This window comes from Lynx canadensis, chromosome X (assembly GCF_007474595.2).
Source record: "Lynx canadensis isolate LIC74 chromosome X, mLynCan4.pri.v2, whole genome shotgun sequence".
Taxonomy (NCBI): domain Eukaryota; kingdom Metazoa; phylum Chordata; class Mammalia; order Carnivora; family Felidae; genus Lynx; species Lynx canadensis.
Window position 1 is genome coordinate 12970929 of NC_044321.2, and position 27335 is coordinate 12998263.

The 27335-nt window shown below is 42.5% G+C and overlaps 1 protein-coding gene across 3 annotated transcripts in view; it reads left to right on the forward strand.

The window, feature by feature from the left end:
• Positions 1-27335, forward strand: part of REPS2 (RALBP1 associated Eps domain containing 2) — a 221737-nt gene that overhangs the window by 35999 nt on the left and 158403 nt on the right. For all 3 annotated transcript variants that reach the window (XM_030304954.1, XM_030304955.1, XM_030304956.1), the window contains exon 2: positions 20569-20692. In XM_030304954.1, the coding sequence (XP_030160814.1) occupies positions 20569-20692 (124 nt within the window). The remainder of the gene's footprint in view (positions 1-20568; positions 20693-27335) is intronic.

Genomic DNA, 27335 nt, shown 5'->3' on the forward strand with positions numbered 1-27335 from the left:
AATAGGTCTTTGCAGATGCAGTCAAGTTAAGACGAAATCATACTGGAACAGGGTGGGCTCCTAAGCCACACAAGGAGAACGCCATGGGAAGATGAAGACTGGAGTGATGCATTTACAGGCCAAGGAACTCTTGGGGCTACCAGGTGTTAGGAGAGAGGCACGGAACGGATCTTCCCTTAGAGCTCTCCGAAGGAAGTAACCTTGTCGATACCTTAATTTTGGACTTCTGGCCCCCAGAACTGTGAGATGATGACTTTTTGTTGTTTTAAGCTATGTAGCTTGTGGTACTGTGTCACGGCAGCCCTAGGGAAACCAGTACACTGTGTTTCAAAACTTCTTAGAGTATTTAAAAAAATGGGTTGGGCATGCAGAGGCTTCTTAATCTGAGTCCTGAGACATTTGGACTGATGCTTTCATTTTCCTGGAAAATCTCACTGTACCAAACATAGGCAGTCTTCATTGCTCCAGGCCCTTCCAACTTCCTTACGTTTTTATTGCTAATTTGATGTGCTTGAATGCCAGCCAAAGAATAAGGTAAATGGTAGATGCAAGGACTGGGTGGTTTCCATGGAGACTTCTCATAGGAGCCTTTCCTGTCTCAGTTCAACAGTTGTCAGGGAGACATCGAGTTTCCATTTGTGGGGTCTGCCAATTTAAGTGGCTCTTGCCAACTTAAGAGGATATGGTTAAACCTCTTCAAAATCCTAATAAATTCAGAGCAGAGCTTTTTTAGATTCTCTTGAAGTTACAGTAAGTTTTTCTGTAATATAGGGGTATTTTAACTCATCTGCTTGAAGTGATCAAACTACCCATTTGTTCATACGCAGAAAATGCTAATTTTGAGCTTTGGGGGAGGAAAGCCAGGTTCGTAGAAGGAAAGGTCCAAAGCCAGAGAGCTGGTGTCTGATGCCACAGGACTTCAGTTCATGATCTTAAGCATGCCCTACAGTATGAGAGACCCAAGAGGACTGCCCTCTACACAACTGTTTACAGGCTGTGGAGTTGGCAGACTCAGCACTATGTGTTTATTGCTTCTAGTTAGCTATTGTTGGTTCAGTGGCTGGCATTGGTGGTGGGTTGATGGAAATGGTAGTGAGAGCACAGATTCTGGATATAAGCAGTTGTAATAAATGGAAACCCCTAGAGTTATCACTGTTGTGACAGCTTCCCCATTGTGCTGTTTATCAGTCAGGTATGGTAGATTGTAAAGTCCCCCAGGACTGTGCATTTTTTTAAAAATCAAGATGTGGAGTCTGTGTCTCCATCCTTAGAGTCTTGGTTGGCCTTGTGACTTGCTTTAACCATAGAATGCAGAAGGGACCTTGTGCAAATTTGGAGCCTTGCTCTGAAGAAGCATTTCACCTTCAGTTCTTGCTGCTTGGGAGTTCTTTCTGCCACCTTGTGGAAGAGCCCAGGCATACCTGCTGGAGGATGAGAGGCTCTGGGGAGGAGAGCGGAGGCACCCACTCAACCTGATAGCTGACTGTGGAAGCCTGAGTGAGCCCCACCTGACATCAGCAGAGTCTGGTCCACATCAATATAATTGCCTAGCTGAGCTCAGCCCAAATTGTTGGCCCCCAAATTATGAACTTAGAAATAAATGTTTTAAGGACTAAAATTTTGGGGTGGTTTGTTATGCAGATATAGATAATAGATAGAGCTGAGTTCGGGTGCTCTGGGCCAATCAAGGCTCACCTTTGATCTGTTCTCTATGACACCCAGGACTCGTAGTAACATACTCGTGTTAGTAACAGAAATTACCTGTGGGTAACTTACACATTAAAGGGTTTATTAGGTAGCTTAGTATTTTCCTAAGAAAAGATGGGGGAAAGGCTTGAAAAGCGCACAGGGGGCAGCACTGGCAGAACTACAGCCGCATCATGCCACAGATTTGGTCTGGTGAAGATGCTGGAACTGTAGCTACTGAGTATTGGATGCCTCCAGGTACACTTCACATTGCCTGGACTGGACCCGAGGTGTGGAGCTTGCCACCTCTGTCGCCCCTGGAAACTGGCGTTGCTGCTGTTTTCAGAAAACAAGTGATCTACTCTTTCTGCCCCTCTGCATACTCGTTACTGATTCAAATGCCCTGTGGTGTGTCTAGCCAAGCTTAGGTCTTGTGCCCATTCCCTGATTGAGAAGAAATCAGGAAAGTGAGTATCTGACATTTTTAACTTATTTAGCTGAAGGCAGGTAGAAAATTTTATAAACGTTGGCAAGGTGTTGTGATGTTGGGCAGCGGAAAGAAAAATGGCAAAATGTGCATTGGTTTCTATTCTGTCCTCTGGTTAACTCAATTATAGCCCAGTTATGATGAAATCAGCTTTGTGATCTGTTCCTTTGTGGAAAACAGGTTTTGTGGAAAACAATAATCTGAGCCTTTACCCTTTACACCTGGTCCCTTTCTCACAGATGTGTGCCCATGGCCATTTGGAAGGCCACAAGATAAGTGGGCCCTAATTTGCATGTATCTCTGGTTGTCAAGGTACAGTGTGTGTCTTTCAGTTGGTAGGCCCAGAGAGACTGCATTGACTGCCACAGAGTGCCACCTAACAGGATGAATGAATGAACGGTATCTTAGTGGTATCTTAGTGAACATAAAGGGGTTGCCTGTTTGTGCAGTGAATTCAATTATGTGACATTTGTAATATGAGTTGTTGGGCAGCAAGATCTTTCAATTTGGGTTATTTCTCATTTTTCAGAATTTCTCTAATAACCATTGTGAATCTTGAAGTGCCTATCTGCAAAACCATTTATGTAGGATTAGTTTAAGTATTAAAAATAATACGTAGAAAAATGTCATGCTTGGAGACTATGTAGTAGGTGCTTGAGAAATGTGGATCCTTTTTTTCAAACTTCTTGTATACACACACCCCAATCAGATCATATCTTAGCTCAGGCTGCTGTAACAAAATACCATAAACTGAGTGGCTTATAAATGACAGAAATTTATTTCTGGCAGTTTTAAAGGCTGGAAGTCCAATATCAGGGTGCCAGCATGGTCAGGTTCTGGTGAAGGCCCTCTTCTGGGTTGCAGTCAGCTGGCTTCTTACTGTGTCCTCACATGGCAGAGAGTGAAGCAAGCTGTCTTGTGATTCTATAAGGGTACAAATCCCATTCGTGGGGTCTCCACCCTCATGATTTCATCTAATCCTAATAACCCCCCAAAGGCCCTATCTCCTAATACCATCCCTTTGATGGGTAGGGTTTCACCTTGGGAGGGGGCACAAACTTTCAGTCCATAACAGAGTATAAACCTTTTGAGTGTAGGGACTGTTCTGTGTCAGATATGTCTAAGTTGTCAGATCTCTAGGCATGGCTTGTGAGAGTGAACTGTTCTTGGGGTAGATTGTCTTGGAAGAAATCAGGACCTAGACCTCAGCTCATCTGTTGTGCTGGGGGTGCCAGTTTAGGGGGGATGGTGGTTTGTATAAGATCAGGCAATGCAAAGTCTATTCGGGCTGATGGAACAGTGTCTACAGGTGATTCAAGGTACAAGATAGGAGATACACCTGGGTCCTAGGGATGTCCCTCCTGGGGGGCACAGCTCAGTGACCAAAGACCTAAAATCAGGGAAAGTTTGGGGATTTGGGTATCAGGGAACTGTCAGGGGGTACCTGAGCGTAAGGTGCAGGACAAGGACAGACAGTTGAGAGCAAGGCCAGCCCTTAAATGATGGGTGTTTGCTAAGCTAGAGGGGAAAGAGGATGGATGTTTATTGCTGGGGCAAAAAAAGGGATTTGGTCATGGAAAGAGGTTAGTCTCGTCAATATAATGTGTCCATTAGGTCACGGTAGGACCAGTAGCAGAGTGGATTTGGGGCTGGGTTCTGACTCGTTGGGCCGAAGAATCCACTTGCATTTGCTGTGATGAAGCTGTGGGACTTAGTGTGCTGGTTGTCATGAGGCCTTGCTCTGGGGAGAACGGTCATGAACAGGGAGGACGCCAGCCTCAGTTTCAGTGCCCTGTAGTATAGGCTGATTTGAGAGGGGCCGGCTTTCTCACAGGGAGGCTGCCAGAATGTCAGGGAGGGGAGAGGAGCATTTGTTGTGCTGTTGGATAGGGTCTTTACTAGGAGTTTGACAAAGAAACCCAACTAATGAAGTCAGATTGATTACCCCATCAAAAAGTGCTATTTCTTTCTTATTTTCTTTTTTTTTAAGTAGGCTCTATGCCCAGCATGGAGCCCAACGTGGGGCTTGTACTCATGATCCTGAGATTAAGACCTGAGCTGAGATCAAGAGTCAGATGCTTAACTGACTGAGGCACCCAGGTGCCCCCAGAAAGTGCTATTTCTGGTATGAGTTTAACTCTGTGCTGGAGGGTTCCGACCTGTCTGGGTTTAGGTTGGAGAGCAAGAACTCTAATGTGATCTGAGACTGAACTTCCATTCGTTCATTCCCTCCCAAAGCATTTCAAGGATTTGTGTATAATACACGGATGCTCCACTTACATGAGGTGTCCTGGCTTGCTCTGTTTCTCTCATTAAGGCACTAGTTTCTTTGGAAAGGAAATGTGTGTATGAGTGAGTATATGTGTGCCTGTGCATGCATGAGTGGTATAAAATAAAAGATCTATCGAATGAACTAAAATGAACAAACTTACAAAAATACCAGCTAACCCCAACCTGTAATTTTATGTTTGAAAAGCACTAAAAATGTCAATAAACAAATTGAAAAGCGAATCCTTTGGCTGCTGAGGTAAGTCAGAATTGCCAGAACCAGTAAAAGCTTTATATAATCTTGGCGTTGCATGTGTGTTCACCTGAGATTTTGCTGCCCGTAGCTGTACAAAATTCTGTGATATGCAGAGCCTAGAAACTGGGGCCAGAATCCTAAAATGAATTTTCTTTTCTTTTTTTAAATTTTTTTTTTTCCAACGTTTATTTATTTTTGGGACAGAGAGAGACAGAGCATGAACGGGGGAGGGGCAGAGAGAGGGAGACACAGAATCGGAAACAGGCTCCAGGCTCTGAGCCATCAGCCCAGAGCCTGACGCGGGGCTCGAACTCCCGGACCGCGAGATCGTGACCTGGCTGAAGTCGGACGCTTAACCGACTGCGCCACCCAGGCGCCCCTGAATTTTCTTTTCTAATGTGAGCCACTTTTTCGTTTTAGTTTGGTTCTAATGTCAAGAGCACGCGTGCACGCGTGTTTCCTTCATTTCATTGATTCCTGGCATTTAAGTCAATGCCTGGCACACAGTCAGCCCTCAGTAAGTGTTCTTACTGTCGATTCTATCGTTCTTTTTCCCTATACTTTTCTCCTACATCCTAGTGACTGTCTTCTTGGGGTTGACAGGATGCTTCCTTTGTACCTGGGTGGTTCACTCTCCTGGTGCTCCTCCCTTCTGCTTCCCTTGAAGTGTTAGATCCCATTTTGTCCCCGGGCAGGTGTCAACCCTGAGGAATTCCTGACCCTGAGATATGTGCCTGCACATGTGCAGCCAGTTGGACAGCTTGAAAAGCTGTGGCACTGGCTTGCCAAAGAAGGCCTTGTTTACAAAAGTCATGATAAATCATTGTCATCAAATGTCATCACTACCTATAATCTTTGCTCATTCCAAAAGACAGTCTCAGTGCCTGATAAAATCTGTTGAATCACTTTGTTCAACTGATAAATGCCAATCCATTGTGCAAAAGCCAAAGCAGGTAGCTTGAGTGTAGAATTTCTTTAGTTCTTGTCTTTACGAACCATTTTAGTTTCATGTGTGACTCAACATAGTTTTTCGTTTTAATTCAAAAGTGATCCCTTTTCTGCAAAAACAAACAAGAAACTGAGTAAATGCAAAGTTCTGGGAGGATATGTTGTATCTATTTCTCTTTGGCTTTGTTTGCTTGGAATCAGGTGATTACACAATGATTTACCTGAACTCGCCTGAGGTGCTTGCTATCTTGGGATCAGGTGATATATGTGGTCCTTTAAATCTGAAAAAAAAATCTGAATAGGTTGATGTATTCATATAAGGCACAAGTCAGTGGTACAAAACAACATTTGTAGGGGATCTCTCAGTGCAGTGAAGAGTTAAAACTCAGTAGATGTATTTAATTTATTCCATAAGCCTTCTTAGTGGGAAATCAATGGGATGGATGCTGTGGGGAATGCAAGGATGATTTTAAACATTCTGGACTTACCCTTAAGAGACTTGGGCATTGTAGGGGGGATGTAGCAGGTATACTGAGAACTGTAATACAAAGTACAAGTGGTAAACACCAGGGGGGAAGGTTCTAACTATAGTTTTAGCTTTTACCCATAGAGTTCCTTTTTAAAAAAATTTTTTTAAATGTTTATTTATTTTTGAGAGAGACAGAGCCCGAGTAGCTAAGGGGCAGAGAGAGATGGAGACAGAATCTGAAGCAGGCTCCAGGCCCGACGTGGGCCTTGAACTCATGAACCGCGAGATCATGACCTGAGCCGAAGTCAGGCGCTTAACCGACTAAGCCACCCAGGCACCCCTAGAGTTCCTTTTTATAGAATTTTTGCGTCTAGAAAAAGCCTTGTGTCCTATGTAGTCAACTGCTTCATTCCAGTAGATGAGACTTGAGACCATGGGAGGTCAGGTGCCTTCCCCTGCGTCACCCTGTTAGAGCTCCCTTTGGCAAAGATAACTCGTTTCTGTAAAGCAAGCCGCTGCATTGTTCTATATTGGCAACTTAGAGGAGAGAGTACTGTTTTTGGGTGTTAAATCTGGGCTCAGTGAGTGAGGACCATTGCTGCTTTGTCTGGCTGGGTACTTTGGTTTGGAATTACATTTAGAGCAGGTGGGAGGGGAATGGTTTTGGGGTATGTCTATAATCTGCTGACATAGGGTTAGGCTTTGTCTCTTACTCCTCACGACTTTTCTAAATTCATTTTAAGTGGATAATGTACATGATTCAAAATTCAAAAAGTATAATAGGAAATACAGCAAACTCTTCCCTGTCTCTGTGCCTTGGCCAACCCATTCTCTTCCCTTCCCTTGAGGGCAGCTGGCAGCCAAGTTTGTTAGCTTCAACTTCCAGAGGTAGTGTATAAATATGTAAGTAAATGCATCCACAGTCAACCCCTTAAAAAATAATCTACTATACCCACTATTGTGCACCTTGCTTTTTTTGTTTCAACAGTTTAACCTGATGATCTTTCCATGTCAGTATATAAGGAGCTTCCTCATTCTTTTTTTAGTTCGTGTTTTGTGTGTGTGTGGTGGGGGGAGGGGTGGGGGTGGCAGACAGCTGAATCCACTCTAGATAGTTAAGCCAAAGAGGGATTAGGATTTTAGGTAATTTAGAATTGTTTGGAGGGCTGGAGGAACAGGCCAGCATCTGACTTTCCAGAAACAGCCCCAAGACACGCATCTCACTAGTATTAAGTGGAAGCTGCCCGGGCTCCTGCCTGCGAAGCAGCAGAGAGCAGGGACTTGAGTCCACTGCAAGTGCTTCCATTGTTGTCCTGAGCCAGGAACCAGCTTTGCCTTTACCGCACCTCCCCACCTGCAGGGCGGGTGCTCTGAGCAGCCTCTCTTCCCTTACATCTCTCACTTCTAAAGTGTAGTCATGTGTGCATATGTCTGATCAGTGGAGACTTGGTCACATGTTTGCAATCCTCAGCTTTCAAGTTGGGAGGTGAGACTTGTAATAGGAGAAATTTCTCCAAATAGAGAAAAGTTTTCAAAGGATGATGGGTAATCACAGATATGACAGATATCTATTAGAGTTGCCTAGAATTCTATTGTGTGGTTGAACCATAGTTGGTTAATATTTTATTTTTAATTTTTTAAAATGTTTTATTAATTTTTTGAGAGTGAGAGACAGAGTGTGAATGGGGGAGGGGCAGAGTGAGAGGGAGACACAGAATTCGAAGCAGGCTCCAGGCTCTGAGCTGTCAGCACAGAGCCTGATGTGGGGCTCGAACCCACAAACTGTGAGATCATGACCCGAGCTGAAGTTGGACGCTTAGCCGACGAGCCACCCTGGTGTCCCTGATTAATATTTTAGATGAGGGACCTCTAGGTGTGTGTTTTCCAATCTGTATCTTAGACAATATGTATTGAATGACCTTGTACATAAGTCATTTTGCTTGTGTAAAATGGAATATAAATTCAGAAGTAGAATTCCTAGGTGAAAAAGTTGATTATAATTCTTATGCATGTTGCCAAATGGTCTCTGGATGTTATACGAGCCTGTGTTTCCACAAGCAATGTACAAGTTCCTGATTTTTTTGCCCAGAGTCTTTTCCCTGTGCAGATTTCATCTGAGAGTGGCAGGTTGGGTCTTCCCCACTACTGGGGTGAATTTGGGGCCTTGGGCCAAGAATGCTGGCACACCAGGCCTGGGCCATCACCTCTGCCAGTATAGCCTGTTTTTAGCATCTGGGCTGGATTCAGTGTACAGTTTATTATAGATTCTCTAGCCCTAAATCAAATGACATCTTGGGGAATCTGAACAATGATGTAGCTTCCAAAATTGATTTGCAACTTGGGAGGAGCTTCCATGTTAGAGGACTTGGATCATTATGTGTTCACAAATGCAGAAGGACAGTTTTTTAAATGTTTCTTTATTTTTTAGAGAGAGAGTGTGAATGGGGGAGGGGCAGAGAGAGAATCCCAAGCAGGCCCTGTACTGTCAGTGTGGACCCTGGCATGGAGCTTCAACCCACAGACCATGAGATCATGATCTGAGCTGAAGCCGGATGCTCAACCAACCGAGCCACCCAGGTGTCCCTGCATAAAGGACATTTTTAAAGAATGGTTATTAAGATTTATAATACCTTTACCCTTTAAAAATAAAAAGCAAAGAAATGAAATAATCCAGACAGAGAGAGACAAATACTACATGGTATCACTTAAATGTGGAAGCTGGAGTGGGGGGGCGGTGGGGGATGTTGAACTCCTAGAAACAGAATAGAATGGTGGTTGTCAGGGCCTGGGGCAGGTAAGGGGGAGAGGGTGGTAAAATGGTAAACATTTTCAGTTATAAGATGAATGAGGTCTGAGGATCTGATGTAAAACATGGTGACGATAGTTCATAATGCTGTATGGTATAATGGAAATTTGCTGAGAGAGTAGAACATAAGTGTTCTCACGCATAAAAGTAAACACGTGATGAGTGTGTTAATGATCTCTGGGGGAATCTTTGCACAGTGTGTATGTATATTGAAGAATCACATTGTACACTTTAAATATATGACTCTTTTGTTGGTTTTACCTCAAAGCTGAAAAAAAGGGCAGACTCTTAACTTTGGGGTGTTAGTTATTGCATAGGTTTTGTTATAACTGAAAGCTGGTGTCCAGGTGCTCCAGTCAGTTGCTGTGGAAGTATTTAGTGATGTAGGAAGCCCTTATTTAAAAGCTCCTGAAAATTTTAAACAAATGTATATAAATGGGTAGAAAATGGGGTGTAATACATGTGTGTTCTTTTGTAATGGAAGTGTTCAATCTTTAAACTGGCATTTACTTAGTGTAGCTGGTTATTTAAAGAAAATGCCCTTTTTCTGCATGGCTATTGAGGGTTTCTGCAAGGATATAAAGTATGGCTCAGGGAGGCAGTGTGTTGATATGCAGGGGTTGGTAACCCTACTGTAAAGGGCCTAGTAGGAAATATTTTAGGCTTTGTAGGCCAAGGGACAAAATTGAGGACATTATTTAGGTACTTATTTATATAACAAGAGACAAAACAAACTTCCACAAACTTTTTATTGACAAAATTAAAAATACAATAACCCACCACAAAATTTCTTTGGTAATACAGGTCTCCTAGTAAGAGGCATGGGATTCTTGTTTTGGGGATAACCTTTTACCTGATGAGATTCAAAGTTAGTGTTTCCTTTTTTTTTTTTTAATGTTTGTTTATTTTTGAGAGAGAGCAAGCAGGGGAGGGGCAGAGAGGGAGGCAGAGTATCCGAAGCGGGCTCTGCGCCGACAGCAGAAAGCCTGATGCAGGGCTTGAACTCAAACTGTGAGATCATGGCCTGAGCTGAACATCCAACTGAGCAACCCAGGCACCCCCAAAGTTAGTGTTTTCTGATCATCAAATTGATTGCAAATGTTCATCTGTAAAAACCATTCTCAGCTCATGAGCCATACAAAACCAGGCAATGGTCCAGATTTGGCTTGTGCACATTAGTTTTCCAACCCCTGATGTAATGGGAAGACCATGAGCTTTGGATGCATGTATGTGTAGGTTTGAGTATTGGCTCTGAACTTGTGACCTTGAACATCTCACTTAAGTTGTGGTGTTTATTTGTGCATAAACTGGAGGTAATGACACAAACCACATGGACTACATATCCTCCCCATGTTGTGTTGGGATTTTGAATTAGGATTCCAGTTCTGTAGACGTTGATGTAAGTTAGCTAGACTTACTTAGACTTAGTATTTAATGGATTCAGAAGCGTTTGTCAAGGGATAGAATATTCACTTATTCTGAAAGTATTATGTGAAAGCATGTTTTTGCAATGGAGAGATCTGGTTGTCACCACCTTAACCAAATGGCCAAGCTTGGCCATCATTGGTGGGATGTTCTGACATGACGTGCTCCTCACTGATGTGTACCTCTTACTGTATCACAGTATCACCTATGTGGTGGTCTTGCCAGGAATGTTTGATGTGAATATTATCACAAGGAAACAGACAAATATACAATGTGGAACGTTCTGCAGGAACATTGTGAACTCTTGAAAGGATTCAGTATCATGAGTAACCAAGGGGGATTGTGCTAGATTAGGGAAAGATTAAGGAGAGATAATATAAAAACGTGATGCAAGAACAGTAAGTCTTGGCTATAAAAGAGAAAGTTCAGTTCTATAGGCCATTTATAGGACAGCTGAGGGAATGTGAGTACGGTCCACATGCTGTGGGATAATGTTGATTTCCTGAGGTATGGTGATGATGGTGGGATGGTGTAGGAGAATATCTCTGTTTTGGGGAGGTGAATAATAAAGTAGGGGTGGGGGAGGGAGGGAATGAGAGAGAGAGAGAAAAGAATAAGTTATTTTTGTTCAGTGCTGCTTGCTTCCTAGCATGGCACTGAGCACAGTGCTTTTAATGGGGAGATGCCCAGGACATTTTAAACTATTAGCTACTTTCAGGTATTAGTGCGCTCTTCTGTCTGAAATTATGCCTAAGCACTGAATGTCCTCTCTTTAACAGTGTGGTAGTTTGCCTTAGCATGTACTATGGTACCGATGTTGAGTAATTAAATATGGGGGTTCATATTTTCTTGGGCAGCTCACCCAGGTCCCTCTGCACTGAAAGTCCCTCTTGATTTTTCCAATGTGTAAATGGACAGGAAAGGAAAACTCAGGATAATTGACCTGCCTCTTCAGCTGGAACAACTTGAAAGCATGTCCTTCAAATAGTCCTCTATATTTCTTTAAAAATGTTTATTTTTTTATTTTGAGAGAGGGAGGGAGAGAGAGAGAAAGCACACGCATGCAAACGGGGAAGGATCCGAGACAGAGGGAGAGAGAATCCCAAACAGGCTCCCCACTGTCAGCACAGAGCCCGATGAGGGCTCGATCGCATGAGCCATGAGATCATGACCTGAGCTGAAATTAAGAGTGGAGGCCTAACCAACTGAGCCACCCAGGCACCCCTAGTTGTCAGTATTTCTGTTTTTGAGGGTGACATGGGGGCTGACATCCCCTGGGCACATGCTGAGTAGCAGGAGGCTTGGAGGAAGAAGCCTGCAGTGTGGTTCAATGGAGCACCTAGTGGCTGGAACATTACTGACATGTTCTGGGCTCTGAGGGCCAGGATAAAGCCTGGTGGAGGCCTTTCCTTGTGCTTTAATCCTAACCAGTCCTTCCTACCTGAGCACAGACAAGTTAATATCCTCTTATATTCCTGCAGGAACTCTTATGGCTATATGGTGTGAGATGACTAAAGCCAATTTAGCAGCCACTTGTAAAAGTAATTATGAGATGAGAAAAAGAAGAGCAATTCTGCTACTATAGGCTGTGAAAATGAATGAATTTAGCAAACATTCATTGAGCAAGTGAGAAATAGCAAGCATTGTAAAGTATGAGTCTGGGGGTACAAATGATAAAGATACACTGTTGCCTTGTGTTGGGCAGTTGGGAGGCAGGGGAAGGAATTGGGGTACAGTGGACACAGTGACCAAAATACAGATTTTGGTATATTGCAAGACTAGTGATGTGGTAGAAGCTAGTGAAAAGGGTTATGGGAATGCAGAAAACATGCCATATGGAATTAAGGTTGCAAACATACGGTTGGTCCTGAGGTGCTCTGAAGAATGAGCCTTGTGGGTAATGAAGTGGGGGAGACCTCCAGCGTCCAGGCAGGGGGCACAGCAGGTGCCCAGAGGCCTGAATGGCTCTTATGTGTTGAGAGACTGGTTGGTGTCTGGAGTGGCTGAAGCTTTAGATGCAGGGTGGGGAGGAGAAAGACATGGGGTTGTTGGAAAGGTAGTTTGGGTCAGATGGGAAGGCCTCAAAAGCCATGCTCAGCAGTATGGTTTTACAGGAAAAGAAGCGGGGAACCCTGGAAGTCCCTTTGAGAAGGGGGGTGATCTTGTTTTGATAAGATGATAGAGGGAGTGTGGAGGATGGTGTGTGAAATTGCACTAGTCTAGGGGAAGGACTTGAAGCAGTTGATGTGTGAGCAAAGAATTTGAACTTGGCAGCTACAGCAGAGAAAGAATAGAAAATAAGGGTCCACTGGTACTTTTGCAGAATTCTTTCAACCCCTCCCAACAAGGCTTTTTACAATTCTAAATCTTTCTAAGGTTTTTAAGTCTTTAAAAATACTTGAAAGAGAGAAGCTTATTCCAACCTTTGAACAGTTCTGAAAATTTATTACATTTCAACTAGGAAAGAAAGTATTATTTCAGGCAAACTGGAACATGTGTGGACTGATTACTCAGCACAGTCACTTAATCTTTCAGAATTAGGTAGGAGGTAAGCTATTTTAGTGGCCTTCAATCTTCTTCCAGAACTTTGTCCAGGTTCCTCCCAAATGGTGTATTTCTCTGATTCGTATCCAGCACCCCCACAGTTTAGTGTACATCTGTAAGCTGTAAGGAAGTTGATTTCATCCGTTCCTTCCCCCCCTCCCCCCCCCATCTTTGGCCTTCCACCTGAGAAAACAAATACTAGTCCATAGGTTCTTGTTCTGTGTCACAAACTTGCACAACGTGTAAACTGAGATGGATCCAGCTGAGAGTGTTACGGATTTGGAGTTTAGACTTGAAAAGAAGAGTGGAATCTTTGTATTTTTTCTTTATTTTGAGAAGTGCTTGGCAACTTGGACTGTTTGGAGGAGCAATTATATAAAATATCTCCTGCTAATTGAGTATCAGGGATAAAGCACCGCCTTATTTCCTTCAGTTTGTGTTAAAATGTTTCTACCCACAATTTAGAGCTTTCACGGAGAATTTAATTTAGACTGAGAACATCTTGAACCTTGACAAACAAAACTTACAAAATTAACCTCCTTTTTGAATTGAGAGGTCTCAGGCTTACAAGGGTCTATACATAAGTTTCAAAGGCTTATAATTACTTTATCTTCTTGTGGCTTGAATATTTTAGAAAGTTCTTGACATGAGGGTTGGTGTACAAAGAGCAAGAAAAGTGACCTCGATGGGCTTACCTCACTTATGTCTGTATATTCCACGTTTGTTACAAAGCAGTGATTATAATGGTACATGAGACCAAAGGACACTTTCCAAGGCAAATAAAGCAGTTGACTAATGTCAGATTTTGGGTGTTGGTCTCAAAGGACCATATGGAGGTTTACCAGCAGTTTTATTTACCTTTAGTTAAGAGCTTTTCAATTCTGTGTATTAGTTATGGCAAAGGAATAACTGAAGGTTAACTTGATAATAAATTAATGCTGACAGAAATAGTAGTTGTTAAATTGTTCACCTGTCAGGAATTATAATTTCTTAGGGATTATACTGCAAGGTAGTTATATTGATGCTGGAACCTACATTGATGATGTTGGTGTTTTTTCCCATGTGTAGACAAGCCTGTACCTGAAGATGTGTAATTTATTTATTCACAGTAAGAGATGTACAACTCAGTTACTTTTTATTTGTGACGTTTGGTTCATTCACTTGATTGAGAAATTTTTGACCGAACTTGGATGCCTATCCTTGTGCTAGGAGCTGAATGGAAGTTACCCCTTGCCTTTGGAGAGAAGACATTTTAATGGGAGGCAGAGAGAAACAGATAATTATAATATGATAAGTGCTGAAATGGACATGAAAAAGCTTGAATGTGGAGGATTTCAAACATACACATTAAGTACCGAGTAGGAGAATGAACCCCCATGAACCCATCACCCAACTTCAACAGCTGTCAACTTTGGGGCTTTCTTGTTACACCCATATGCTCTACTTACTCCAATCCCCCCTTTTATTTGGAAGCAAATCCAAGACAGTATATCATGTGATGGGCATTTATAGATGAAGAGTCAGAATACGCAGAGAAAATAAACTATACCTGGGGATTTGGGAAGGAGCTACAGAGAAGTGGCATTTAAGAATGGAGGCAGTGCAGTGGCTGGATGGCTCAGCCAGATAAGTGCTCTTTTTTTTTTTTTTAATTTTTTTAATGTTATTTTTGAGAGAGAGGGAGGCAGGGAGGGCTAGAGCAAGTGAGCTGGGAAGGAGCAGAGAGAGAGGGAGACACAGAATCCTACTCTGAGCTCTCAGCACAGAGCCCAATGCGGGGCGGGGCTCACACTCACAGAGCGTGAGATCATGACCTGAGCCAAAGTCAGATGCTTAACCGACTGAGCCACCCAGGTGCCCAAGGGCTGACTCTTGATTTTGGCTCAGGTCCCCATCTCACGGTTTGTGGGTTTGAACCCTGCATTGGACTCCCTGCGCACTCTCTCTCTTGCTCACGCTCTCACTCGCACGCGCGTGCTCTCTCTCTGAAAAATAAACATTAAAAAAAGTTCCTGTTTCATGTAAAAGGGATGGGACCCAACAGTTATTGAATATGGTTAAGCATTGTATTAGGTTCATTTAGTACACTATTTCATTTTTTTCTTCACAATAGTCCTATGAGGGAGGCAATATCTCTGTTTTACATATGAGGAAATTAGGTTTCAGGATTTTGCCCAAAGTCATAAAACTAATTAGTTTTCTGTGTTGGAAGCCAACTTTGGCTTTAAGGCTGTTTAGTTTACCACCTTCTGCACCGTGTGCATAGATACTGAGACGTAAAAGTACAAGATCTGTCAGTGACAGTGGGAGGAATGGAATGCAGCTACAGAGTGTGTGTGTGTGCGCGTGTGCATGCGCATCCATCCATCCATCCATTCGTTGTGTTCAGAGAGGAAACTAGAGATATGGCTCAGGGCCAGGTTGTGAAGGGACTTTAATGCCCCTGAGGAGATAGAATATTATCCTGACGAGGGTGGAATTCCAGGCTGATGGGTCCTACAGCATGAGAACAGTATTGTCAGCTGGCAGAAGGGGGAATATGCACACACTGTGGAAGACTCGGCAGAATTGGAAGATGAACTGAGGGGGGTATGGGTCAGAAAACTTATTTATTCCACTTCTATTTATTAAGCATAGACAATATGGCAGAGAATGAACTGACGAACAAGACACACATCTTCCTGTTTCATTGATGTTAGTAGAGAGTCACATGCACAGGGCTTGTTGTAATGTTGTGATTTACAGTAACAAATATATATTTGGTGTTCAACCCAGTTCCAGGCAGAGCTCCTAAAACCCTTGGAATTTCCTGTGATTGGAATAGTAAACGTGTCTTTTGATATGTTAATGAGGTGACTTTGGGGAAAGCCCTTAGGCAACCAAGATGGGGGTGGACGCCTAGGGAGCCAGCTTTGTGATTAGAGGTTTGGAACTTTTGATACCTGCCCCCAACAAACCTCCAGGTGGGGAGGGGGCTGGAGGTTGAATCCATCTGCAGTGGTCAGTGATTTAATCACCCATGCTTATATAATGAAGCCTTCATAAAAACTGGAAAAGGACAGGCTTCGGAGACTTTCTGGGTTGGTGAGCACAGGGGGATTTGGGGAAAGTGGAGTGCTCCAAGGGATCATAGGAACTCTGCACCCTCCGCATGCCTTGCCCTATTCATTTCTTCTGTTTGGCTGTTTCTGGGTTATATCCTTTTTATAATAAACTGTTAATCTACTGAGTAAAATGTTTCTTTGAGTTCGGTGAACTGCTTCAGCAAATTAACTGAATCTGAGGAGGGGGTCATGGGAATCTGATTAATAGCCAGTTGGTAACAACCTGGGCTTTTGACTCAGTGTCTGAAGTGGGTGGCGGGGGCGGGGGGGGGGGGGTGGGGAGCAAGGGGTAGTCTTATAGGACTGAGCCCTTAATCTGTGGAATCTGATGCTGACTCTGGGTAATCGTGTCAGAGTTGAGTTGAATTGTAGGACACCCAGGGGGTGTCTGGAGAATTCCTTGGTGCTGTGTGGGATACCTCCCCCTCCACATTTTGAAATTGGTATCTGAACCATAATACCTATGATCCCACAAAAAGGTGATAATAAACTTCCTAGTTCTCAGAAAAAATGCAAAGTAAAACTACAACGAGATACTACTACACTCCCATTAGAATGGTGAAAATGAAAAAGCCTAAAAAGACCACGTGTTGGCTAGGACGTGAAGCAGTGTGGCCATACCTGCTAATGCTGAACATAACACATATCTGGTAAGCCAGCAATTACCACTCTTAGAAACCTATAGAGAAATGTATTTCACAGCAATGTATTCCAGTCTACATGTCTTGACAAGATATGTGCAAGAATATTATAGCAGCACGATTCAGAATACACCCAAAGTGGAAGCCATCCAGATGTCCAGTGGCAGAAGGATCAATAATTTGTGATATAGCCACACAAGTGTTGAATAGCAACTAAAATGACTGAACCGTAATTTCACTCAACCACTTGGAAGACTGTCACAAACAACATTGAACAAAGAAGCCAGACACGAGGGTACATACTCTTTGACTGTTTAGTCTTGCCTTTTTCTGAACTTTATATAATCTGTGGATTTAGAAGTTAGGAAAATGGCATGTGTGTGGCAGTTGAAAGGAGCCGCAAAGGGGGCCTTCTACAAGGCTTGTGATGTTTTATTTCTTGATTCTGGGTGCTAGTTACATAGTTGTGTTCCATTTGTGAAAGCTGCTCTCCCCATACACTATACACTTAGGATTGGTATGCTTTTCTGTGTGTCTGTTATGCTTTTCTATATGAATATTATATTTCAGTAAAAAGCTAAATATACAAAGTAGTACAAAAAAGTTTAAGTTTCAAAGAGCAATATTTCTACAAACAAATTCTGATAATTAGTAATGATGTCTACTTGTTCACTTGAGGAAAACTCAACTTTTTCCTGAAAGTCACACTCAGGTTCTTCACCTCTCTCCGTATTAGTGCCTGCTCCTTTTGTTGCGAGAACACCAACTAATGGGATAAATTTAGAAAAAAGTTAAATCTGTCCCTGTATGGTTAAGTCTGTGAATTCTATTTAAAAAAAATCTGTCACGAGAGCCAGATGGGACACTGGGAAGGGTTAAGGCTGTGGCAGAGGAGAAGATAGCGTTGGTTAGGGACATGGGTTGGTGGTAGGGTCAACTGGATATGGTTACCACTGAATAGAAGTTTCTGAATTAGGATTTGGAATAGCTGACGTCAGCAACTGAGGTGAGGGCTGCCAGAAGATTAGTTAGCAGATGCCAGGATAAGTGGAGAGGGGCAAAGGAGCGCGGCTTATTTATGGTATGTCTGAGATGGCATTGGGTATCCGTGTTAGGGTTTTGGAAAGTGCGAGGGGTGTTAGGTTTGGAGAACGTGATTTGGTGATCGTTTGGATGGTAACTGAAGCGTGGAGAGAGAATGAGAGCACTCAAAGAGCTGTGATTCTCAAACTTGGCTGCACATTAGAATTACCTTGAGAGCTTTGCAAAAATACCCATGCCTGGGCCACACCAATGACCAGGTAAAGCAGAATCTTTGGGGGGCTAGGGCCTAGCTGTCTGTATTTTTCAAAAGCTCCTCAGGTTATTCTAATATGCAGCCGGACTGGGAACAAAATACGACAAGTAGATGCATAAATCAGACAGTTGTGATTGATTGGACACTATTGTCAGCACTGCCAATTTAGTTCTCATGAGGTAAGCACATTATTTCTCTTTACACTTACTACACTTATGGGGATATCGAGGCGTGAGAGTTAAGTAGTTTGCTTTAGGTTATGCAAACAGCTAATTAGGTCCCCGGGCCAGGATTCACAACCAACTCATTTACTCCAAGGGCTGTTCTCCTTACCATAACATCCTATTGCTTTAACATTTAAGAATGAGTGGGGGTGGGGTTGGGGGGGGGATTGAGACTTTTGGAATGGCAGCTGGAGAAGCACAGCAGACCCTCTCTCTAGTGGAACAACCTTTTAGCTGGTAACAAAAAAAATAAAAAAAAAATCATTTGAAGTCTTTGGAAATGGATCTGAGGACATACAGCAAATGGAGAAACATTGAAGAAAATTTGCTAAATCTTGGTAAGAACAGTGAATCTGCAGTATTTGAGCCACGACCCGCTTCCCACCTCTCCTCCGAAAGCTCTGTTCCTGGTGGGTCCAGCCAAGAAGATAGGATTCTGTTCCCCCAACCCCAGTTCCTTAGTCTAGGGCTAGGAGAGGTAGACCACCTGCTGTGAGAAATACTAGAAGTATCAGAAGGAGGGAAGACCAAGAGAGAGAAAGAAAAACACTAATCTGTACCTTCAAGAAGCCCAGCCCTGTCCTGCCCCCTGCTGTGGCTGCTAGGCTGTCTTGCTGTGACTCCAGGCTTGGGATGCCTGCAACCACAGTGCAAATGCCCGCAGTTGGGGCGGGGGCATGGGTGTAAGGCCAGTTAAATACCACAACGCCAGTGTTCTTCCTGAAATCCAGCAGCTTTTCTTGAATAAATGCTCCCTGGCTAACTGCAAGCCTTTGGTTAATTTCCAGAGTTCTGTCCATTTTCTTCGTCGGTTTTCTCACTGCTTTGATGGAAGAAAGAATTTTTGGAAGCCCTCATAACCCCCATTTTTTGCTGACATCCGAGTTGAATTTTCATAGGAATTTTCTTAAGATTAATTAGTGGCTGTTTATAGTTTGGAAATCTAAAAGCTCATCCATAAGGACTAACTAAAAAGAGAAACCACGGTGTATATTTATAGCAGAATATCATGTAGTTGTTAAAAGAAGGATGTGATTTTAACTGTGCTGATAGAAAAGATTTTCAAGGGATAATGCTAAATGAAAAACAAGTTGCTAATAGTATGTGGTATTCTGTTTGTATCAAGTATTGGATACACAAGAGGAAAACACGGGTGTGTGCTATATATACAAACATTTATATACATATGTACATATATATACATACGTATATACACGTATATATGTATACATACGTATATACACGTATATATGTATACATACGTATATACACGTATATATGTATACATACGTATATACACGTATATATGTATACATACGTATATACACGTATATATGTATACATACGTATATACACGTATATATGTATACATACGTATATACACGTATATATGTATACATACGTATATACACGTATATATGTATACATACGTATATACACGTATATATGTATACATACGTATATACACGTATATATGTATACATACGTATATACACGTATATATGTATACATACGTATATACACGTATATATGTATACATACGTATATACACGTATATATGTATACATACGTATATACACGTATATATGTATACATACGTATATACACGTATACGTACATGTATACATATATATATGTACATATGTATACATACATATACATATATGCATAGAACATTTCCAAAAGAGTATAATGGTTTCCTCTGGACCATAGGAAGTGGGGGGTGCTTTTTAGATCTTCACCCCACTTACTATTATTTGAGTTTTTGAGTATCTATTACTTTGAAATAACTTTAAAAAGTTACTGAATATTTGTTATCTTTAAACTACCAAATAGGGTATGTGTTAGTTTAAGGTCTGCAAATTAAAGATTGCAGGATCTTGAAGATATTTGTGCTCATAGCCCCCTCTCTTTTGTTTCTCTGAGCACTCTTGATTGTAATTTTAATGCTTAGGAAATCCTGTTGCCTGAAAACTTTAAGAATAATTAATTCACTTTTAGTTTTGATCAGCTGGGATAATCCACAAGTAGTGGTAATGACTAACGTGTTCTCTTTTCACCCCAGTGCTCTTCTAGACTTTGGACATTAGTACCTGCCCCTGGAAACAAGTCACTCTCTTTTGTAAGAACAGTAACAGCCATCCTTTGTTACCTTTCTTTTTCTCTTTGAAAGAGGAGGAATAATCACTGAGTCCTGAAATATCATGAGTAGGTAGAATTTAATGATCCGAACTGAAAATCTTCCTGTGAACTATAGGAACCCCCCCACCCCCAGCCAGTGTGTACACATAGGTTCTCCAGGGAGTTTTTGGTTAGCTATGCTGTGAAATCCTTGGGATTTCATAATATATCTTGTCTCATTTTCCTGTTATGAAATGGGGTTTTCAGCCTGGTTTTTCTTGTCTGTTTTCAGATCACAGAACTGTGTGGTGCAAAGCGGGTTGGTTATTTTGGTCCAACACAGTTTTACATTGCCTTAAAATTGATTGCTGCAGCACAGTCTGGCCTTCCTGTACGGATAGAGAGTATTAAATGTGGTAAGTATCTCCCATTTTTACGTTTGATTGTCCACAACAGGTGTCTTGTTTATGAGAACCATTTTTAGTGGGCTTAAGGCCTGTTGTATAAGCATTTATGGAATTTCTCCTTGCTTCTAATAAGGTGTCTGTTAAATGAAGTAAGAAAATGTAGTGGGTGTCTTACTTTCTTTTTGTTTCTTTAGGAAAAAAATAAGAGAGTGACCTGAGATTCATTCCTTTTAACTGAATTAAAGCTGAAATAGATTTTGTTCTTTAGCAGAAAGAGATCAGGACAGGAATTCTAGAGCCTGTGGCAAAATAGTAACATTTAGTTTAATTTTCCTCTTGAGGAATATGCAGTGTCATTTGAAGTTCTTTTAGGGACAAGGGCACAAATACCTGGGAGAGTATGAATGGAACTGTCCCTTTTTTCTTTCCTGTCCCTGCCAGTCATATCGTATATGATCATCCTTTAAAAAAATTTTTTTTTAAATGTTTGTTTATTTTTGAGAGCGACAGAGCATGAGCAGGAGAGGGGCAGAGAGAGAGGGAGACACAGAATCCAAAGCAGGCTCCAGTTTCCGAGCTGTCAGCACAGAGCCTGACACAGGGCTGAAACCCATGAACCACAAGATCGTGACCTGAACCGAAGTCAGACGCCCAACAGATTGAGCCGCCTAGGCGCCCCATACATCATCATCCTTTAATCCCCCAATTCCTAAATAACCGTTCTAATCATTATTAAGTACTATGGAGCTACCAAAATTTTGGCAGAATGAACTTAGCTTCTCAAAGTTTTGGTTTAAAATTTTCTTATCTTGCCATCCTTGCCCCCAAACCACTGAGTGTTTGAGTACTCTCCACAACTTAAACAAAAAGCAAAGCCCCAGACTCTTAGCATCATTTATACTGTCTCATTATTGGGTTTACAAGTACCTATGAAGAAGGTGATTATTCCAGGGTTATGCTGATGTCCTCTGATACAAGTTACTTCCATATGCTCACATAGCCATGCAGGAACTTTTGCCTTTTCCTCATTTTCAGATAAAAACCACTCCACTGTCCACATGTGTCCTGTGAAGCCTTGTAAACGTAAAAGTGAGTTCAGGAACCTTGTAGAACAATTCTGAGAAGATTCTGATGGCTTGACTATGGGAAACAAAGTCCTTTTGCGCTAACCATCAGAGAGTCACAATCATCCTGCTAATCTTTCTTAAAGGTTTAGTGCGTTCCAGGTACCATCTCATTTAGTCCTCCCAGCATCCCACTAAATTAGGTGTTTGTGTTAGTTTACATTCTGTACGAGAAACTGTGAAACCAATTCCGCTGGAATCCCCGTGCCTTAACAAAATGAAGGTTCGCTTCCTGCTTTGCAGTGGGTCATGGTGACCCTCTAGGGCAGCTGCCCTCCATGTGGTGCCTCTGTGATCCTGGCTGCTTGATCTTGTGCCCCCGCCCCCGTAAGCAACAGAGAAATAGTTTCTCACCCTAGCAATTAAATGCTTTGTCCTGGATGTGACTCATGTTACTGCTGCTCACAGTGCATTGGCCAGAACTTGTCACGTGGATCCACTGAACTGCAGGGTAGACTGGGGGGGGGGGGGGGGGGGGGGATGCAGTTGTCCCCTGTACCCGCAAGGAGAGAACTTTCTGTGGATGAACACTGGAAGTCTCTACTGCGGCACTCTTTTTACCCTCATCTTACAGATGATTACTGAAGTTGAAGTTTAGGGGGCCTTGAGTAATTTGCCTAAAGACTTCAGGTTAGTAGAGTTTGGAGCCAGAATCTCAGTCTCCAGTTGCCGTGCTCTTCATTACTGTGCATAGTAGCCTCTTCTTGATTATTCTCTTTATTAAGGTGCTGATTATAATCTGGAATCACAGAGTATTTTCTGAGTGGGGAAAAAATCTGACCCCAAAAGGCATCCCTTGGTATTACATAATTTGGTTTCTTAAAATAGATTTAAAAAATTGTTTTATTTATTCATTACTCATTTATTTTTTTTGAGAGAGTGGGGAGAGGGGCAGAGGGAATCTTTAGCAGGCTCTACACAGCATGGAGCCCAGCTTGGACCTCGATCCTACAACCCTGGGATCATGACCTGAGCTGAAATCAAGAGCCACCCAGGCACCCCAAAATAGGTTTTTTGATGGAGTGTTATTTCAGTGGCAAGTTTGGTATTTATGACTACAGGACTGAGCAGTCACTGCTATAAGTCACTTGCTATGATTAGAGCCACATCACATTGTATTTGGACTTGTGTAGACACTGAAAATTTCCATTCCACTGTAAATGGTCATTAAGCTTTATTGTTGTGTCTTCCAACTTTTATCTGCTGGAAAAGCTAAAGCTGCTTTTTGTATACAAGAATAAATTTCTGACACTTTTGTTGTTTAAGTTAGACTGGTCTTTTATGGGATTTGTGCCTACATCTACAGCTTAATTTCCTAGGAGGAGAGAGGGGGAAGGAGTGTCTAAATGATCACATGTGTCAAGGATTAACGCTTTTTCTTAAGTGTAAGGCTTTCTCAGTTGTACCTTATAAATCCTGATGCTGCCTTTTGCCTCTGACAGTTTATACTCAGTTAATTTTGAATTTTCTTCCTTCACTTAAAGATTTATTAAATAAATGTTATTTACAGCCAGCATATGTTAAGTAAGAATGAGGGCAAGATTAGGCCAAACTTTGAGCTGCCACTTAGAATTTTCCAAGTTGTTGCTTGAAATCCATTCGCTTAATGTTTGATGACACAAACCTTGAAGGCCAAAGAGGATGCTCTGTGAGAACCTGATCGGAAAGGCTGTAGTAGCCTCATGACACTCAGGGAGTTGTGAGTCCATTCTTACTTCATGAATTACATGAGTCTGTGTGTATGTGTGTGTTAACCTCTAACCCGTAGCCTTGCCCATTTTGGTCAATGCCACCACCATCTACAGTTGCTCAAGCCAGGAGCCTAGAAGTCATCCTTGATTCCACCCTTTGCCTCGGTCCACAGTGTAATCTGTCAGCAGTCCTGGCAGTGTGGCTCCAGTCTTATTGCCTTCTCCCTCCATCTCTCTATCCTACTAGACTGGGCCACCTTCAGCCACTCACCTGGATACCACAGTGGTTTTGTCATTGATTTCTTGGCCTCCTCTCTTCTCTATTCCAGCCTCTTTGCCTATATGGCAGTAGGCAGTATCACAATATCCATCAGATCGTTTTGTCCTCCTCCTTGAAATCCTCCCCTGGTTGGCTTATTGTACGTACTAAATTCAGTCACTACACTGATCTGTAGGGCCCTGAGTGATCTGGTCTCTGCCTCCTTCTCCGTCCTCATCTTAAACCTGCCCCGCCTTGTGTTCTCCATCTTGCCCCCAGCCTCACTGGCCTTCTAGCCATTTCTGGGCCATCTCTTTCCCGTTGCAAGAAAGACCATGTTATCTCGAGGTTTTGGATTCCCCACAGTCTGTTTCTTTCCCCCTCTCTTTTCCATGGCTCGCTCTTCCTCTTCATCCTTCGGGATTTGTGCACTGTCCCCACCATCCTGTCTAGAGTAGGTTCTGTCAAATTAATTCATTAATGAAGGAACCAGCATAGAGTAAAACTGGCTCAGGAAAATACAGGAGAGTCAGAAGTATTTATAGTCCTGGAAGGAAAGAATGCTGGAATAAGATTGCTAAATTACATATAAAATTGATGAATGCCCTATAGAGCAATAAAACTGTGACTTGGCTATTAGACTCTCTTCTGGGATGAAATTCACCTGCATTGCTATTAGACAAGGTTAGTTAGCTAACAGTTTTCTATGAGTTAATATCGATCCTTTCAGTGTTGTAAGATGCCTAATGAAGAGTAAACAGTAAGTCAAAACAAAAGTACATGTCCCTAGGGAGTTAGGTAATCCTTGGATGGGTTAATCCTGTTAGATGATGCTTCTGTGTGACTGTCCCCTCCCTACTTTACTTTCAGCATCTGCTCCTTTATGGCACTTTCATCAGTTTGTAAATACTCCTTTATAGGTTTGTCTAATTTCTGTCTTCCTCACTAGTCTGCAAGCTTACCTAAAGGGAAGGGAGGAGGATCTGGTAGCCCCTGCTCTGTGTACCACTGTGGACACTCAAGGCATGTTTGTTGAATGAGTGAAGAGATGAATGCTGATGAATGAGGACCGAGTGTTAATCATCTGTCACTTTTTAATCTCAAACATTTGGATTTCAGGTTCACCCAGAACTCCTAAGGGATTTCTTTTTTTAAATTTTTTTTTTAACGTTTATTTATTTTTGAGACAGAGAGAGACAGAGCATGAACGGGGGGAGGGGCAGAGAGAGAGGGAGACACAGAATCAGAAACAGGCTCCAGGCTCTGAGCCATCAGCCCAGAGCCTGACTCGGGGCTCGAACTCACGGACCGCGAGATCGTGACCTGGCTGAAGTCGGACGCTTAACCGACTGCGCCACCCAGGCGCCCCAAGAACTCCTAAGGGATTTCTAAAGAAGTCCTCTTTCTCAGGCCGTGGTTCCCAGCCTTGTTTGCACTTGAGAATTGCTGGAGAGCTTTAAGTGCAAACTAAAAAATACAGGTGCCTGGGGCCACTTCCAGAAATTCTCATTTAATTAGCCCCGGAGTGCAGCCTGAACGTGAGGATTTTTAAGAGCTCCCCCATGTGATTCTTATGTGGAGCTGGGGTTGAGAGCACGTTCTAATGAAAACCGAGTAGAGCATTTTCAAGAGCTTTGCTTAAACTGTGTTTATGGTTTTGGTTATATGGGACCTGAGTTGGAGTGAGGCCAGGGGCACCCAGGGCACATAACTTTAAGGGGAAAGTCACACTCTGGGCCATACAAGTGCTGATTCTGCATTTACATGACCCTGAGAGTGAGCACCTCCTTAAATGTTGGCACTAGGCATCTCTGTAGCCTCACCCTATTTTGCCGGTTAAACAAGTGGTGAAACCTTAGGATAATTTAGGAGGAGAGAAGCAGGGGGTGAAATTGAGGACCATTGGAGAATTCCTGATGAGGAAACCACATGGTGGACACTTGCCCTGGGACTGTCCCTTCCTTCTTTCTGAGGACTGGCCGTGGGGGGTGTGAGGACTGAGAGAAGGTATAGGTAGGGCTTTTTAGAGGAGGTTTTGTAACCTCTTTTGTGTCATGGGCTCCTTTGGCAGCCTGACATTCCTTCTTGGAATAATGTTCTAAATACATACAAAGACGTAGGAGTCCAAAGGAAACCAATTATATTGAAATTAAAACTAAGATACTTAAGAATGTTATATAGCAATATCCATACTACTTCATTAATGTATTAAATAAGAGACCTAAGAGTGACCTAAATAACTACCATACTTTCAAAGTTGTGAGCGGCATAAACAGTACTTGAAGATGTCTACAACAAGTGTAATGTGATATATAAATACCTGATTTCGGTGGGTGGCAAAGTTACAGGTGCTGCTAATGATACTACAGCGCTTTGTTGCCTACATTCATACTTGAAAGAAATGCAAATTTTCGGTTAGGGTAGGGAGAATAAAGATGGAATTTTTTTTCTTAACCAAGATGACAGACCCCGTGATTTCTTTCTACAGCCCCTCTGGGAGTCTCCGAATGCTAATAGTGCAATAATGTGGCTCACATAGCCTCTAGGCTGTGTTCCCCAGACTGGTTATTGATCTAGTGGCAGTCTGGCACAGTCTGTAGGGAAAGGAGAAAGAATTAGGACAAAAGAGTGAGTTACTTATAAAATGAAATGTACTCAATTCTCAACGTTTTTATTTATTTTTGGGACAGAGAGAGACAGAGCATGAATGGGGTAGGGGCAGAGAGAGAGGGAGACACAGAATCGGAAACAGCCTCCAGGCTCTGAGCCATCAGCCCAGAGCCCGACACGGGGCTCGAACTCCCGGACCGCGAGATCGTGACCTGGCTGAAGTCGGACGCTTAACCGACTGCGCCACCCAGGCGCCCCAGAAATGTACTCAATTCTACGATGGTTGTTTTGATTAAATGCCCTTTGATGACATTGATAATGAGTAAATGTAATTGATTCGCCATGACCCCTCCAAAAATTACAAGAGGAGGGAGCCCCTGCAGGCAGGAGTGTTATGCTCATGGTCCTGTCACCATATTGCTGCATGTCTGAGACGTTCCTGGGCTTAGTTCTCCACCTGTGAGATGTGGATTTTCCAGCAGGTTTTCTCTAGACCATTTTCCAGCTCCGAAATGGTGCAGTTTTATGTTGAGTGTTCAAACCTGCAATAGAAAGAACGTTTTGATTTTTAGCATGACAGTAGAGCCTAGTGGCTGAGTGTGGGTCACAGCAATAGACTGCTGGATTTTGAATGGTTGGACCATCACTTTTTCTTTTTGTGCCCTCATACAAAGTGGTGCCCTCCTAACCTCTTTGAGCTTCACGTGGCTCACCTGGGGAAGGGGTGTCCCAATAGTACCTGCCTTACAGGGTTGTTGCGAGCATAAAATCAGGTAATGTTAAAATTTTGGAAAAGCGTCGAAACTGTGTTAATATAGTACTTGTTAGCCACATTTGGCTGGCTGTTGAGGACTTGAAATCTGGTTAGTGTTGACTGAGAAATTAAAATTTTAATTTAAGAGAAATTATTTAAAATTTAAATATGCAAGCAGTGTAAAGTATTTTTCCATTAAATGAAACTTTATTGT